This window comes from Equus asinus, chromosome 17 (genome assembly GCF_041296235.1).
Source record: "Equus asinus isolate D_3611 breed Donkey chromosome 17, EquAss-T2T_v2, whole genome shotgun sequence".
NCBI classification, from domain to species: domain Eukaryota; kingdom Metazoa; phylum Chordata; class Mammalia; order Perissodactyla; family Equidae; genus Equus; species Equus asinus.
In genome coordinates, this window is record NC_091806.1 from 37,992,747 (window position 1) to 38,010,932 (window position 18,186).

The 18,186-nt window shown below is 37.4% G+C and overlaps 1 protein-coding gene across 1 annotated transcript in view; it reads right to left on the reverse strand.

Moving 5' to 3' along the window:
- Positions 1-4,756: 4,756 nt before the first annotated feature.
- LOC106844391 (membrane-spanning 4-domains subfamily A member 4A-like) overlaps positions 4,757-18,186 on the reverse strand; it is a 34,702-nt gene continuing 21,272 nt past the window's right edge. The window contains exons 2-7 of the mRNA XM_014861799.3: positions 16,782-16,941; positions 15,567-15,704; positions 12,379-12,435; positions 11,074-11,232; positions 7,492-7,593; positions 4,757-5,550 (exon numbers count right to left, since the gene is read on the reverse strand). Coding sequence (XP_014717285.1) covers positions 5,431-5,550; positions 7,492-7,593; positions 11,074-11,232; positions 12,379-12,435; positions 15,567-15,704; positions 16,782-16,925 — 720 coding nt within the window. The 5' untranslated portion in view covers positions 16,926-16,941 and the 3' untranslated portion in view covers positions 4,757-5,430. The remainder of the gene's footprint in view (positions 5,551-7,491; positions 7,594-11,073; positions 11,233-12,378; positions 12,436-15,566; positions 15,705-16,781; positions 16,942-18,186) is intronic.

Below are 18,186 nucleotides of genomic sequence, written 5' to 3' on the forward strand. Positions count from 1 at the left end.
AGAGTCTTTTACAGGAAAATAATGGTGGTTACTACCACTATTAATGGTATGTCGGGTACATAGTGAATATCAGTGGTTGAGGATTTCCTCTATTTCGGACTCTGCTCAAAGATCTTTATATGCACAAACTAATGTAATGGCATTTAAAATCGTTTGAGAAGCTTTTCACAATTTCAAAAGTTCCCCTTGTCTCCCTAGAGAACTGAGTCTTGCCATGCTATACACAACTTTCATGTATTGTTTACATGAAACCCCACAATTAGAGATGAATGTCTGTAAAATGTCAAAAGGTTGATTGGATACCAGTGATTAATTTGGCACTTTCCATATAAATGAGGAAGCTAGTGTTACAGAAAGAGTCTGCACTTTGACTAAGACAAGCCCAATGTTTATTAAAACCATTTTAATTAATACCCATTTATTGCATGACTTTGTTATTTCTCTGAACCTAAGATTCTCCACTTGTAATATAAAAGCAATATTTACTTTATATGGAGGAGGAAAGCAAAGCTGTGTTCAGTTCTTTTTCATTTAACATTCTATTAGAAAAAAATTGCTATGAGCCAAGCAGTGTGCTATGTGCTGCAGACAAAATGGGGAAAAATGATAGAGATCCTTCCCTCAATGAGCTTATAGATTATGGAGCATACAGAGCATTGTAATTCAGGATAATCAGTTCTCTGCAAGGTAAAGAAGAGTATTCTAAGAGAGATTATAGGAGGATCAATTAATCCTACAGTGGTGATGCAGAGGAAACTTCCTGCAGAAGGGGACATCTAGCTGGAGACTTGTGGAACAAGGAGGAGACAGACAAATGAAATGAGAGTTAGACAAAGGAGAGTAAGGGATTTCCAAATCGAGTCAACAGAATGAGGAAAAGCCATCTCTGTTTATAAGCATCCTTTTAAAATTAAAGCACAATTCTCCCAGTCATACTGGAACCAGGTTTACTTTCCCATTCTGCACAATTATAAAAGTGGAGAAAAATTTAAATAGTACTTGCAGACATTGGACAGTAGTCAATGCAGGGCTTTCCACATTGAGAAAATGGAAACAAATGTGAATATAACAGTTGCTTTGATTTTCTGCTTGAAGGAACTTGCTAGATCATGGTCAAGAAGATGGACTTCAGCAGATATTATTGCACTGAGAAGATAGAAATCAGAGGTTGAAGGAGCTGAGGCAGCTAGAATTAGTGAGTAGAGAAGCATAAAGTAGGTAGTTATGGGGAGACAAAGTTCCTGAAATCCCGAAGAGAGTCCTTTTAAATTTATCATCAAATAGTATACATTTACAGGCTGAAATTCCAAAAGTCCAACCATAGAATACCCAAGTAGTTAGATAGGTCCAAGCTGAATGATTATTAGAACTCACACAGAGGTGGGAAACATTCAAGTTCCAAGCAGCTGGAACGCAGAGTCTTCCATGAACACTCGGGGTGTTGGATAAAGACTTCCAGGAAAGTTATTGTTACTGAACACAAGCACAGGTTTGTTTGCCTGCCACAGAGGAAGACCAATAACTGGAAGGCCAGGCTTGTGACAAGGAAAAAGATTTATTATTGAAAGGTAGCCAGTCAAGGAGACGGGAATTAAAACTCAGATCCACCTCCATGAAGGGAAAAAGGTAAATGTTTTCAGCTGGGGTTTTAGGCCGAAAGGAAACCATTGGAAGATTTTGCCCAGTTATTGCCCTACTTGAATAGTTGTATTTTAATTTCTTTATATATTTAGAACTTCAGGGATTGGCCCAACCCTAGATGTTGATCCATCTCCAGGTATACCTTGACTTAGAGACACAACTGACATTGTTAGGAACTGACCTCTTACTAGATACCTCTCAGTTCTGCTCTCATCAGTAAGCATTTGTCTCTGATAGGTTTGATCCCTGCCCTAATACCAGTTCCCGTACATTGAACCCAGCATATAGGGGGTTAAAACCAAAAGCACCCATTGCTTTTCCCTGCTTGTTTAGTTACAACCATATGTAAATATCTGTTTCTTTAACCTTTGACTCCCTGATCTTTACTACCAAGAAGTTACAAGTTATTAAAACCAGGTGGCCTCACGCTGGGCTCACACTAAAGTTTTGGCTAATCACAGCTCCTTGAAGTTTATGACAGGGAAACTCATGTCCAGAGAATATCAAGGAATTGAAGCTTCCCAGAGCCAAACTCCTTGGCTCCCTGGCATGGAATGCACCATCCAGCATTGAGGCAGAAAACCAAGGAAGCCGTCTATGGATTCCCTTATCTCCTCCTCCTCTCTGCAAGCAGCCTCGCAAGACAAAACACAGGCTGCTTAGAAACTGCTGACCAGCAAGGCCACTTGCTCCCCCTCCCTTAGCTAAAACCCCAAGTAAAAACCCTTGCTTGTAGCTTTTTGAAGAGTTTGGTATTGTCGCGTTAGATACCCATTCCCCTTTTTCAGTGCTGTGTAATAAAAAATTCCTACTTTCTTCCACTACACCTGGTACCAGAGACTGGCTTGCTGTGATGGGTGACTAAACTCACTTCAGGTTCGATATCAGGTTCAAAGAGTATCATGAAGGCTGCTAATATCATCAGATTTACATTGTCACAGTTCAACATCCTCACAAGCCCAAAAGGAAAGAGAAAATAAGTAGACTCTCTTTCCTCTCTTTCCTGCTGAGAATAGCTTTCATTGGAAATGTCAGTCATTGGTACAACTGGTTTTTCTTAGTTCACAAGGCTAAGTGGTACAAGAACTAGTTACTGTAATTGGGTTGATGTAATTCTGCCATTGCTCCAATCAAGGAGAATTAAGGGGTAGAGTCAGCATAATTTGGGAGTATGGGAATGGTGATTTCTTAGAGGAAATTCAAGCCACGACTGCTGGAACAAATGGGAATAAATTTTGTGTACCAAAACCTGCAAAATATAAATGAAGTATTTGAGGAAAAAAGTACTAAGCGAGGAAGGGAAAATGGGCAAAGGACCTGATAGACATTTCTCCAAAGAAGACATAAAAGTGGCGAACAGATATATGAAAAGTTGCTCAACATCACTAATCATCAGAGACATGCAAATCAAAACCATGACATATCATCTCATACCTGTTAGAGTGGCTATTATCAAAAAGACAAGAGATAATAAGCATTGACAAGAATGTGGTGAAAAGAGAACATTTATAAACTGTTATTTGGAATATAAATTGGTACAGCCATAATGGAAAAGAGTATGTAGGTTCCTCAAAAAATTAAAAAGAGAACTGCCATATGATCCAGCAATCCCACTTCTGGGTATATATTCAAGGGTATATATTCAATGAAATTACTAACTAAAAGAAATATCTGTATTTCCATTTCATTGTGTCAGTATTCACAATAGCCAATATATAGAAACAACCTAAGTGTCCATTGATGGATAAATGGATGAAGAAAATGTGATATATACACACAGAAATATTTTGAGCCTTAAAAAAGAAGGAAATCCTACCATTCACAACTACATGGTTGAAACTGGGGAACATTATGCTAAGTCAAATAAGCCAGACACTGAAAGACAAATACTGCAATATCTTACTAACATGTGGCATCTAAATAAGTCAAACTCATAAAACAGAGAGTACAATGGTGATTGCCAGGGGCTGGGATATTAGGGAAATGGGGAGATGTTGGTCAGAGGGTACGAAGTTTCAACAAATAGGGATCAATAAGTTCTGGAGATTTAATGTACATCACGGTTACTACAGTTAATAATATTGTATTGTATACTTTGCTAAAAGAGTTTAAGTCTTCTCACTAAAAAAAATAAAAGATAACTATGTGAGGTAATGGATATGTGGTAAACATTTCACAATGTATACCTACATGCAAACATCAGGTTGTACATCTTAAATACGTACAATTTTTATTGTTCTATTATACCTCAATAAAGCTGGAAAAATTGACTTTTTAAGAAAGGATAAAATGTCTATAAAAGTGCAATGATTGTTTTTCTCCTATTATAATGAAACTATCACTTCCTCAGAAAGAACTTTCCTGGGTATTGTTTCTAATGTCCCACACTCCCCCACCACTACCAACAGCCATTCTCTAGCCCTTTAAATTGCATATAGCTTCCATGTGGCCTCTAAGAATATATGAAAAGGTTGACTGATTGTTAATATGTTCAATTATGTCCTTCTCTATGAGTTCAACCTACACGAGAGGAAGGACATCGTCTCTCTTGTTCACCACTATATTCTCATATCCCTAAACCAATACCTGTCCATCATGGGCATTTTATAGATATGTATTGAATAAAATGATAATGAATTAGTATTATACATATACAAATGAATACACATGTACATATATTCATGTACGTGTCTTAAGGCTCAGTATGTGCCAGTTGGAGTAGTGGTTGCTCTACCTGTGTTGTATCAAGTAATTATCATGGGTCTACCAGCCACATGATATTATCACTATTTTACTGTACAGAAATATGAAGTACAGAGAAATTTTGTGGCATGTCTATGGTTACACAGATAACAACTGAGAGAAATGGAAATTTTGAGATGAAAACCCAGGGTTTCCTGATTTAAAAACCTACATTCTTCTCTAGTATACTCTACTTCCTGATATCAATACTTAGTCTCTTTCCAGCATGTCACCTCTCAATGAGAAGTAGGCAGTACATGAAATTATTGTTTCTAATTTTATTTAATTTATTTTTTCTCTCTAATAAATCAAATGTATTGAATGGACATTCAGTAAATACCATATATTGCACAATCACATAAATGGCCATAGATACAAATTAGATTAAGATATAACCCTGCCCTGTAGGAGAGAGGATGAGAGACCAAGGAAGAAAGGGAAGGTCGAGAGAGAGAGAGAAAATATAAGCTGAATCTGATCCATGATATGATTTTTACTTTATGTGTATTTACACTCAAATAATGGTTTGTGCACATACGAGTATTGACTGGGCTATTCAAAGGTATTTTCTATGGGAGAAGGAAAGCAGGGAAAGGAAAGAGAGGGAAAAGCCATACATCTCAACTTTCTGAAGGTAAAAATACCTTGCATTCCCAAAGGCAGGAAAGAAAGTCAAACAAGTGGGAGGAGTATTGGCCAAGGAAGCAAAAACATGCAGTCTGCCATGGAGGCCCCATTTCAATAATAACTTTTTGCCCTTGTTCTGCCAAATCTTATTTACTACCTTCATGTCATTTTATAAAAGCCGTGGAGGTTGATGAAAAACTTTCAAGAGCTATTAACTCATTGAAGTCATGATGCATTTATTTAACTTCTGCTATTATTGATAAAGAGCCAGCAAAATGGGTTGTTAACTTCTTAGGGGAAAATGAGAACATAGCTCTGAATTTATATATATATATATATATATATATGTATATGTATATATAAAAATTACAATCAGAGTTGGATTCTGGTTCTTTCCCAAGTGGGGTTCTTGCATAATTGTCAAGATAGATTTGCTGGAACATTTTCCTGCTGATACATTGGTGGCATCAAATCTCCTATAACTGGTACAGGAGATGCTGTTTCTGCCATATGAGGATTTGATGGCACCGGGAACACAACCTGTGAAAGCAATCAGAATGCCATACGTGAGTGAAGCAAATAACCTAAGGGTTTCCCTTTCTTGCTCACACAATGTCATCATTATCAGAGTCTACCATTTCTTCTCTGAATTCAGTCTCAACATCAGTTTGGTGGGGTTTCTCAGGCATTCTTTAGATCAGGCCATATCTAGAATATACACTCAGTGATAGCTCTTAGTATGAGATACTGATAGTTGTTGCTGTGGTGTTGCAGGGATGGATCTTACATGTGGATGGTGGTGCCCAACCAGTTGGGTAAACCGAGGTATCGTGGAAAATATAGACCTCTTCTATGAAACTTTGTTGTGCATGCTGATGGCAACAGCCTACTGAAATCATTGATTTGCTGGACCTGAATAAACCATTGCAAAAACTACACTGACCCAAAATAGCAAGAATTGTTAGGAAACTAAGGAAAATGCCTGTGCTTCTTCTAGAAACTCAATGTGAAATGGAGTGTGTGTGTGTGTGTGTGTGTGTGTGTGTGTGAGTGAGGAAGATCTATCCAGGAAGAGATAGAGACTTAAACATTATGCCCCAAGGCTGTTTCTTTTCTTGATTCACACTTCCCAACACTGTAGACAGTAGAATTAGGGGAGCACATATCTCAGCTCTGTAACTACTCTAGGAGCAGAAGGGAACACTGGCCTTGATATTCTGATAGGAACGTTACCAATGAGTTTGTTCCCTTGTTCAAATGCTTCACTTAATGAAAAAATGCTCCACTTAATAAAATTACAAAATCACTGGGAAATGCTGAGAAACTCTAGCTTCTAGGGTCTTATAATGCAAGAGACCACTAATAAAGTTAATGTAATTTAGTCAATTTCTCTTCTGTGCTCAAGGGTGGAGGGGGGTGGGGGATGTGGTGCAGCATGGGAGCACCCAAAGAAAGTAAAGAGGCACAAAATGGAGGAGAAAGGCACCAGAAAAATAATGTTATGAGACTATTATTGTCTTATTACTGGGTTTTGGCATTTGTCTGACCTGGGCCTTTGGGTAAAGAAACTAATGAGGATCTGTTGGGCTTTTAATATTCATTTCTCACCCTGGAACCCTCAATTTTTGGAAGATATCCTTATTTTATTCTTCCTAAAGCCTCTTGGACTCTTGTGTCCTCCCATTTCCCAATCCTCTCCAGGTGTCATCCTTTCTGCTCAGCAGTCAAGAAGATCTGCTGCAGGTCTCAGGGTAAGAGAATCGGCTTGTATGCATACACTGACAGAGAAGTGTGAAACCCTGACTTCTTCATCAGCCCAGGGAAGGCTGTAATTGGGGCAATGGATTAGAATCTGGCACTGTCTACAGACCTCTTCATTGTTAAGTATCCTGATGTGGAGTAAGAGTTGAGGCCCTTTGAGGGATAAAGATGAAGAAAAATAGCTTTTCTTTCTCCATTGTAGTAGGCAGAATTCTAAAATGACACCTGGTCACCCATGCCCCTGTATGATTCTCTTCCTTAGAGTATTTGTGGGACCTGTGTATATGATGGGATATCAATCCTGTGAGTTAGGTTACTAATCAGTTGACCTTGGGCTCATCCAAAAGGACATTATTCTGGAGAGACTTGATCTAATCATGTGAACTCTTTAAAAGAGGCTTCAAGTGCCAAAGACTTTTGCTCTCCTTTAGGCCTCAACGTACATGTTGTCGTGAGTTCCACAGACGAGAGGAAATAAATTCTGCCATGTGAGCATGGAAGAGGACCAGGGGCCTCAGCTGAGATCACAGCCCCAGCCAACTTCTTGATTACAGCCTTAGAAACCCTGAGCAGAGAACCCAGCTAAGCTGTGCCTAGACTCTTACCCGTGGAAACTGAGAGAGAATAAATGTGTATTGTTTCTTGCCTCTACCTTTGCGTAATCTGTTACATAGAATAGAAAGTGAATGCAGGTATCTTCAAGGGAAACCCACTACTCACCCGACCAGGATTACAACAGGTTATTTTGCATCCAAACACAGAGAGGAACATCGCAATGCAGAACTCCAGCACACTTAAAATGAGCACCACCCCATCCATACCCTAAGAAAAATATTCATAACAAGAAAACGTGAGGAATAAAGATGACAAGTCCAAATCATTGACCACAGATTACAATACCAAAAGAGATGCAGCATGAGGCAGAGGTCAGAAAAACTGGCTCCTAATTGCAGCCATACACTTATGTAATTCTTAGCCTTCTGAATGTCACTTCTCCTCCCAATTTTTTCACTAATAAAATAATCATTTTTCCCCATCCTCTGCTTTCCAGTGTTACTATAGATACAGAATGTGAAAATGCTATTAAGGGGGGGAGAGATCGTCAAGATAATAATCAACTTAGTTCTTTCAAACACTAGGAATTCCATACAGCTGACACAATAATGTGACCTCATATCTTAGTAAATGAGGCAGAGTAATAAGTTTAGGCAGGAAGATAATAGAGCAATGAGATCCACATCCTGCTCCCTAGAATCTGTGAATATGTCAAGTTACATGGCAAAGGAGAATTAAGTTTGCAGATGGAATCAAGGTTAATAGATGACCACGAGATGAAGGGGTTATCTTGGATTATTTGTTAAGCCCAAAATAATTATGGAAGCCTTATAAGTGGAAGCAGGAGGTAAAAGAGTCAAAGTCCATGAGAGACTTGAAGATGTTGCACTGCTTGCTTTGAAGATGGAGGATGGCACAACAGGGGCAGGAATGTAGGCAGCCTCGAGAAACCACAAAAGTCAGAGAAACTGATTTTCCCTTACGGCCTCTAGAGAGGAATACAGCCCTAACAACTCTTTGTTTTAGCCCAGTGAGACTCTTTCAAACTTTGGACCTTCAGAACTGTCAAACAATAAATTTATGTTGTCTTAAATCACTAGGTTTGCAGTAACTTGTTAAAGCAACAACAAGAAACTAATACAACAAGGAATACCAAGTTAGTTGGTCTTTAATCCATTTCCACAGAGAATAGACTTTAGGTCTAATTTTTAGCCAAAACACATGGTCAGATTTGAGAAATACTGGGCAGTACTCTTATTGCTAAATATCTGAATTGGATGCCTGAATTGATGCTTAGGATTCTTTGGTCTAAATATTCTCTTTTTCTCTCTGTGGATAGGGATAGTACCTCTGCTGTGGAAGAGCCAGTAGATCAAGAGCCCAGGACATGAGTGACACTGATTCAAGTGAACCTTGAGAATACTTGCATTCATTGTTTCTTAATCTATTTACTCACCTCTTCAAGCTATTCGGTAGCCTTTATGTTTCAGGAATTGTAGCCACTAATGATAGGGCATCAAACAAAACAGAGAGTTTCCCTAACCGCAAGTATTTTTCCATCTAGTAGGGTAGACCAGGAGTTAACACAATTTCCATCAGGGTCCAGCTAGCATATATTTTTGGTTTTGCAGGCCATATGGTCACAAATACTCAACTCTGCTGTTACAGTACAAAAGCAGCCATGGACAATATGTAAACAGATGAGTGTGGCTTTGTTCAATAAAACTTTATTTACAAAAACAGGTGTCAGGCTAGATTTCCAACAAAAAATAGAAAAAATACATATAATATATATGCTTTGAGCTAGATGAAACTACTATATTTCTAGATCAAGTAGACTTGATCATTGGCAACTTCATTTGGTTCTGCCTAATGATTCCAAGTAGTGTGCACTGTCTATATTTCCTACAAAGAGCTCACCTCTTTCTAACTCTTTTTATATTTAAGTAAGTACAAAAGTAAGCCCTTGGGCCTTGTCAACTTCTAACTGCTTTCCTATATTTCTATCTTTTCTTCTCAGAAACACTGGAGCTTCCTGAAGGTGGGGGCCTGGTCTCCTTCTTACGTCTTCCAGAGTGTCAACTCTGGGGCTGGGCATAAAGTGTGGGCACATAGACCTCTGGACTGACTGTGCAAGTGCCCAGGTAGAAATAGACCTGATGCTCCAGATCCGAGGAAGCCCTTATGGATGCACTCTGCTATAAGGGCAGGCGGAAAAAATGCTCACAGAATAGGAATTTGTGATGGTCTTTGGGAGAAGGTAATTGAGATGAAGGCAGGACTGGCTACAGCATTTACAGGCCCTCTCGTGAAAAGGTATTAAGAACTTCAAGACAGCAACAGCACAGCAGTAAACCAAGTGTAGACCTCTTCTATCTACAAAGCCCTGAGTGACCTTACAGGTCCCGTGCCCACAATACCAGCCCTATGAGGATGGTCAATTGTAGATTGTGTCCCTGTCATTGTGCCCTTAAAGTCTATGAGTGGAGAGAACTTCCAAAAGTGGATGTCAGATTCTTCTTAAGCATAACTACATGAAAAATATTAAATAATAGGAGTATTAGAGGCAGGAAGTTACAGAATCTGATCTTACTTTTGTCAATATCTAACTGAGAGAACTTGAAAAAAGTTTTACATTCTCTGAAGAAACTCTCTTCTGATTTTGAGTGAGTGGTAATAAATAAAATTTTTGCTGTAAAAAGTGATAGAAATCTCAAGGGGAGTAGATTATTTTAGCAAAGACACTGAAGAGGTTATTTTTGGGTGAATATATAACAATCAAGACTCACCTAGGATTAGCCAGGAATGAAGAAAAGTTCGTGCAACTGATCTGCATAAGAAATTAGGGAGAATGCTGTTTCTAAATTTACGTGAGGAAAGAAGACAATGAGAGCAAGAACTAAGCAGCACAGTGAAAGGGTGGAAGTTCAAATGGAGGGGAGATAACGGAAAACTTAGTGATGTTGAGAATGGCTAATAGACTTTTTAATATTAAAGATTTCATTGCATTTTAGTCTGCTATGGGTGCAACAATAACTCTTCTTTCCTGCACTTACCCAAAACTTCTAGATGTTTTACCACCTACAAAATCTTGTGTAAGTGGTAAATTGGAAAATAAAGCGATTAGGATAATACCAGGATGAGTGGAAGTGGTACAGAAAAGTAGTAAAACACAGATTAAAGATTTAGAATTTTCTAAGAGCTGGAAGTTGAGGCCAAAGTGCTTAATGTTTCAAGCACATCCAGAGATGTTGGGAGGGGTACTGGGTTAATCGCTACTTGTCAGATAATGTTCAAGACAATTTTCCTTTATTATTAGAGACATATATGCATGATTAGAGACATGATGCAGGCAACGGTATCAGGCTCCATCAGGGCTCCCTGGGACATATAGAGGCTGACATCTGGGCTCCAGTTTTAGAATGGATAACAGGACATACTTACCAGTGTTTTGAAATTAAATGGGAAAACTTATGCAAAATGCTTAGCACGTTAGTTATTACAGAGTGAGTGTTCTTCAACTATAAGCTTTCTTCCTACTTTCCCTTATTACATTTACAGAAGGAACACAGAGAGAGATGAGATGTGGGCCTGATTCCTAAATAAAAGATCGCCCTATGTCTCAATCACTTCTAACTTTTCAAAGTGATTCATCAATTAGGGAATACTGATGGTTACTTTTGCCAGACCCAGGGCTCCTGTGCCTTGCTTCCACCACAGTATCCCATGAAAAGAGGAAGCACTAACCATTAAAACATTTACAAGCATGGAACAATTCATTGGCTTCTGATTGTTGTGACAGTAATAGTAACGAGATGAAAAAACACTCATGCTGATCACAGTGATTATGATCCCTGATGCAGCTAACACAGAGCTGGTGATGTTTAGTCCTAGGCTACCTTGGACCTAGAAAGGAAGGAAAATCAATTAATCCAGCAACATCTTCCATTATATCTTCATCAATCACTTTACACCCATCACTTCGTGTCCAACCATCTTTTCCATCTTGATTATTGCAATCGTCTCCTAACTTTGTCTCTGTCTTTATGGTAGTTTCAACTCTAATCTCCTGCCAAAACACAAATATCATCCTGTTATTCCCACACTTAAATCCTTCAGATGACTCCCATGGGCACATGAAATCAGCTCCAATCTCCTTAGCTGGGTTTTCAATATCCTTTACACTTTAGCGGGACAGTCCTGTCTGTGTGCATCTCCTACCATGTACTGTTTCAGGTGCCTGACTTATTTTCTAAATTCCACTTGCCTCTCATGCCTCCATGCCTTTTGCGTATTATCTCCCTTTGCTGTGTATTCCTTTTCCTACGTTCTCTTTCTCAGACAAGTTTTGGTGGCTTTTAATAAGAACCAAAATTCCTCAGGAAAGTATGAGAGGCGTCGTATGGCTGTCACATGAGGTAGATTTTAATGGTTATACCTAGAGGAGATGCTAGGGAGGCAAATAGAGGTCAGATTTGGAAAAGCCATATTGATCATCTCCATACTTTGATATTCATTATCCTTTGAGTGGAGAAAGCTCCAATGTGGTTTTACCTAGCAGAAACATTTGTTGAGATCTAGGCTTTTGCCTTTTATTGTTTTAAATTTCCTGCTTCTTATTTAACAGCCTTATTGTGAATTTCTTTGGTGGCAAACTGAATCAAAATCCTCTCTGCCTACAGTTGGAATACAAACTTTCATCCAAGACAATAAATATGATGCCACACCAACACTTGGTGCCACTGTCATGAGGGGCTGGATCTCAAGTTGTAGGTTTGTATGACCCATCCATTTGACGGTTCTTTCAGGAATTCTCTGTATTTCCATAAAGATTCTCTCAGCAACTGCCTTCCCAAACTATACCTTCTCATGTCAGTAATTCTATTATCAGCCAATTTTTTATTCCAATTTTTGAAAGACCAATCCAACTAGGTAAAACTTAGAATCTCTTCTGATTTTTAAAAACACACAAAATTTGTTTTCTCTTCTGGCAGAATACATAGGAGGTTAATCTTTCTTCCTTTGGGACAGAAACCAAGAAATGCTACTCACCACATCTCTTGTAGTTCTAGTTCCTGCTACAATTGACAAGGACCCTGAAATAATAAACTAATAACAAGGAGAAAAATACAGGTAAAAAATGTTATACAAATATTTGAAGGCATAACATACCAAAACTTGTCCCAAAATGTGATAAATATGCTAAACAGACTAATTACATTGGAAGAGACACAAAAGTTTGTAAATAATGGTACCCTTTTCCCCAAAACAACAGAGAAATTGTACCAAATGGAGTCACAGGAGAATTTGTCAAGCCTTTCAGAAAGTGTCTAACTGTGATGGTATTTAATCTGAGGGGATTGAAATATAAAGGAAGATCCTCAGTTCCTAATATGAAGTACCTCTAATATGGTGCCAAAATTTAATAAGGTATTACAAAAGAAAAAACCCTAATGATTGTTTTCATTTTAAACTGACTATTCAAAGTTGTAAAGAAAATTGCAGCAAAGAAAAATTTTAAATTCTATATTAGATGATGATAAGAATATACAATTTCATTTGACACCATCAATTGGGTAATTATTTTCACTTAGGTAAAATGACTGGAGTCAACTCAATTGGTCTCGCTGCCTTAGACTTTCTTAACGGTTTCAGTTTCTGGGTTTGCTTTCCAAATTTAATTTCAGATGTTTCAAAAATTCTATCTTAATACAAAAGAGGATTGATCTAATGAAACAGCTTGATAAATTTCTTCAACTGATTTCAAAATACCAAGACATAGAGATGATTAATGTAAACTAAATCTCCTCTGGAAAAAAAGAACAGGGAGAATAATCCGTCGTATTATATGAACTGAATCATAAACATATGGAGTATTTCTTAAAATGTCAAGTTATTCTAATATTGAAATATTATTATAATTTATGAAATTAACTATTTAAGGAGAAAACTCACATGCTAATTGCCATTTATGTTTATAGTCTTGATAAGACATTTCATAGCATTCAACATTATTATTGACTTAAACATTATTTATAAAATATGAAGTGTTGCATTTTCCATAACATGATAGAACATCTATCTCAGTCTAAAGTCGTTACCATGTTTAATGGGAAACACTAGGGCCATCTCACAAAGTCAAATCAAGATAAAGATGGAGACTATTATGTATCACTATTCTTAGTATATTAACCAAAATGATTATATAAAAAAATTGAAGCAAATGGTTAAAATTACTGTTAAATATGAATATCTTATACTGAAAACATCCAAGGTTATCAACTAAAAACTACCATAAATAGGAAAATACAGTGAGGCACATGGGAACATAATTATATACAGAAATTATGTATACACATTATAAATATATGTGTGTTTGAATATAGAATTTCATAAGATAATTTCATTTACCATAGCAAAAAATATATAAGGCTTCTGAGAGAAAAAACTTAACAAGGAATGTGAAAGATATATAGAAAGAAAAGATTATGATGTTCTAAAAGTACACAAAATAAAACTTGAACAAATAGACTAATAAGGGGATAATTTTATATAATACTGATACAGGAGATTTAGATCTACTGGAGGGTAAAGAGCCAGATAGAAGAGAAATTTGTGACTCTTTCTTCGTGTTTGTTCTTGTCCACATAAGGGAGAAAAAAAAGACACATCACAGGTGAGATTTCTCAAAGAAGGTTGAAAGAACACCTGAAGGTAGCAGAAAAATAATGTTTCCCCAGTTAACAAAGGCTCCTCTAGTGGGATACCTACAAGAGTCCGAGTGATGCCTCAATTGACAAACACAGCTCCTGCAGTTCCTGGTAATCTACTGAACATGTGTAAAGGTGTAAATTATGAAAACTGGTTTCCAATGTGGTCTTGAAAAAGAAATGAAAGGGGAAGCAGAAAACTAGAGTGGTCAGATGAATGAAATACTGGAAATAGACTGGCTCTATTTGAGCCCTGATTGCCATACCACAAAATTGTGCGATCTTGGGCAAGTTACTTAATCTCTCTAAGTTGCAATTTTTTTTAACCTTAAAATGAGGACAATGATAAATCCTTTCTCAGAAGTTTGGGATGATTTTTTTTGAGATGGAATTGCAAATATAAAGCACTTAGCAGAGTGCCTAGATCATAGTACGAGTTTAATAAAAGCTATTATTGACATCAGTATGATGAGATAAACAAAGCATTGCACAACTGCCCAGAAGGAGAACAGTATTTACTGTTCTTCAGATCTTGAATTTTTTCTATAAACAGGTGAGGAGGCACATAAAACCAGCTCATTATAGGCTTTAGACTCTAAACGATCTCATTCTCAACTTTGTAGATAAATAGAAATTCTGCAGACTTGAATAAGTTCCCTGATTCTAACACAAACCCAGTTTATACATGCATTTTCCTCTTGTCAGTAGGTAAAACTTGATACTTTATATTCTATTTACACTCTCAATTTGCAGAGAAACTCTGCATTTTGTTCAGGGGGAAATTTTTAATATTTCTTTAATTTTAGTTCAGTTTTAATTATAGTTATTGATATTAAAGTTATGAGAAAAAATTTAGCTAACAGCACTTGCATTTGCTAAGCTAACCTCTTGCTAAGGTCTGATAGTTGACTACAAATGTCCTGCATACCAGCCATGCCCCCTTTTCTTCCTTGCTAACAAAATCCTCATTTTGTTCAGTCTCCCAAGAGCTTCAATGAACCCTTCCCAGCCATAGAGGTGAATCTCGATTAGTCCAAGCAAATAGTGGGAAATTCATGACCTTTGCCCATAGTTGGCTTGGGAATAGAAAACATTTATGCATTATAAAACATTTATGAACAATGACATGTGCCAACATATCTGATATGATATGCCAGCAGTCCTCAATGAGGTTACCTCAATGAGGTAACTCCTGAATTAACCAACCCTGACTAGCCACCAGGCTTCTTGTTGTGAAATAATCAACGTTTTCAATGTTTAATCCATTACAGATTACAGTTTGGACTTTTTGGTACATGTTGCTGTAATATATCCTACCTGATATACATTAAATATTTAGTCTGCCTAGCTTTCTATGAGTTTTATATTATTATTACCACTTTAAACATGAGAAAATTGAGTCAAAAGAGGTTAGAGATCTTTCTCAAAGTTAAAGAACTACAAGATAGGGTTACGATATGATTCCAAAACACAGGATATTAACAACTATGTTATACTGTCTCCAACTATATCCAGCGGTATTCTGCTCACCATCACCGATCCCCAAATTGTGTACCCTGAGTCCACTGATATGGGACGGTCATAATAAAATTCAGTGAATGAGAGCCAAACACTAATCATTATTATTCCCAAGCCGAGGTTCACCAGGGCAATCACGATCTGCACAACCTAGAAACAAAGAAGAAAGTAAAACCTGATTATCTACCACAAAAACAGAGCCCAAGCCATCCCCTTTCCACCACTAAGTTATCCTTATTCTCTAACATTTGAAATAGTCAGATGGTCTTCTTGATATTTTCTTGTCATTTTTTTCATATAAAGAATTGTGGATATATTAATTTACTAAAACTATGTCTTGGTATATCTATCCCAATTGCCTCAGGAATTTCAAAGTAAAAAAAGGAGCGTACCAGGACCTACCCAGAGGTGTTTTGTGATACCTAGATATAATGCTACTCCTACCAAAACTGTTACTCTCCTTTGCACATGCTCAGAAAGAAGTGATCCAGAAATTAAGAAGCAAATATTCCAGCAAGGAGAAGTAATCTAAGGAAGGAGAGTATGTATAAGGGAAGACAAAGAGAATAGCAATATGCCATTTTCTTGGGGTCTGGGGCCTGAGGATTCAGGGGTCTTGATTCAGGGTCTAAAATAGAGAAGTTGTAACATAGTACCCCTTGGCACTCAAAACGATCCAAGGTGTCTTAATGACTTTGCCTCATTGATTTAAAGCTTGGACTAGAGATAAACCTCTGTGTTCACTGTCCTCCCACATTCACTAACCTGTGTTTCTTTAAATGGTCTATTTCCTCTAGGCACATCCACCTGAGACTCCAGACAGCAATGCACAGAGGATAGAAGAAGGCTAAGAAAATTCCCCAAAGAGAAAGTAACAATATGGGTCCATCAACCATCAGGAAGGTCTGTGGCTGGGACACCAGCTAGTGTACATGTGTCCTTTTCTTTTTCCACTCTTCCATGCTGAAGTTAAGTATAGTTATCATGGATGACCCACAACCTCACAGTACATATGAAGTCACTCTATTTTAACTCAACTAAATCAGAGCAAGATGCAATAAAATGTTGAATCATTTTTCAAATGAAAGGGCCTGAACACCAAATTCTGATGTTCTTAGGGCTGCCTGATGTATTATGAGGCTATTGGGACAGAGTATTTGTTTTATGTTTGATCTATTGTGTTTCTAAAACATGATGTGTCTTCTCTCAGATCCTCAACTGACTTACCCCAAGGACTTTGGGTTCCCCCTTCAAGAACTTCTCTGACATCCCTTTCCACAGATATGCGTTCCGATCAGCAACCTGTCCCAGCTGGTACACATTAGGACCAGCCCCTGGCATGGTCTGCTCCATCCTTTGCATGGTTGTCATGGCAGCAGAAAAGGTGCTACAATAAGAAATGTAATTTAAGATGAGGTCATGGAAATGATAGAACAACCTCTGGTCTACATGCCCTTACTTTATTATAAGAGCTATTAGAACATCTTCGCAAACGTCATTATTTTGTAGTCTAGCTGAGAAAGTAGAACAAGGAGAGAAAGAGAGAAGAGTGATAAATGCCTTGTGACATCAAGATGCTAGAAAGTATTGGAGAGATAGAAATATGGATAAAATTGAGATGAATAGGCTGGGCCCCGCAAATTCGGGAAATGTCTTCCAGTTCATGCATCAAGTCTGCACTCAGATTTTATCTCTATCCATATTAATACATATTCCCTTGAGTATAGCCATTTCCCCTTTGAAAGAAAATTTATAGTAGCAACAAAGTGTACAGAATCACCTGCATTCCAATTTAATGTATTTTGTAGTCTTCCTTTTCTTATCAGAACACTGTGACTCAGAGGGCTCTCAGAGCTGGAAACTTTCTCCATCTTCATCTTTATTAAATACAATTTGTGTAATCTTGGATTATACTCTATAAACTCTGGACTTTGGGGATGGAAGTTATGATTCTGAATCAATTCCCTGGCACCAGGAATTTAAATCTCTTGTCCCATTAAAATGCTTTAAATCCTGACTTGTCAATGCAAGGACATAAAAAATTATCTTTCTGAGACTCAAAGCACAACCTTATGCCACTACTCTTATGCCACTTTTTCTCCCAATACAGTAACCCCAATCAGGTTATGTGGAGATAGGTTAAAGTCACATGAACATTTTTATCTACTCATCTGAGTCCATATTCAGATCTTGCGTGGCTCACTTCCATGAATTTTGTGGGAAGTCAAACCGGTTATGACTCTGCAAAGCCACAATCAATTCTGATACCATTTATGCTTTCATTGGTGCTTGGTAAATTCTCAAGATTAGAGATGTGTGCAATGTTGGTAGCAGAAAGTAAAAGAATGTTCTAGCAGCACAAATTTTCTGTGTATTGGAAAAGAATTCAGAATTTCTGGAAAGGATTACTAACCTATGTTTATATTCAGATGGCCAAGGGCACTACATTATTAGTTATCTAGCAATAAAACTGATGAAAATCAGTAAAAAATGAGTCAGTTTCAAAGATAGATAGAGAAAATGTTCAAATTAAAATAAAATATCAATCATTTAAAATATTAATTTAATTTTGGTTAAATATACATTCTGAGTTCTGGAAAGCAGTAGAATGTAAAGTACTAAATAGTAAATC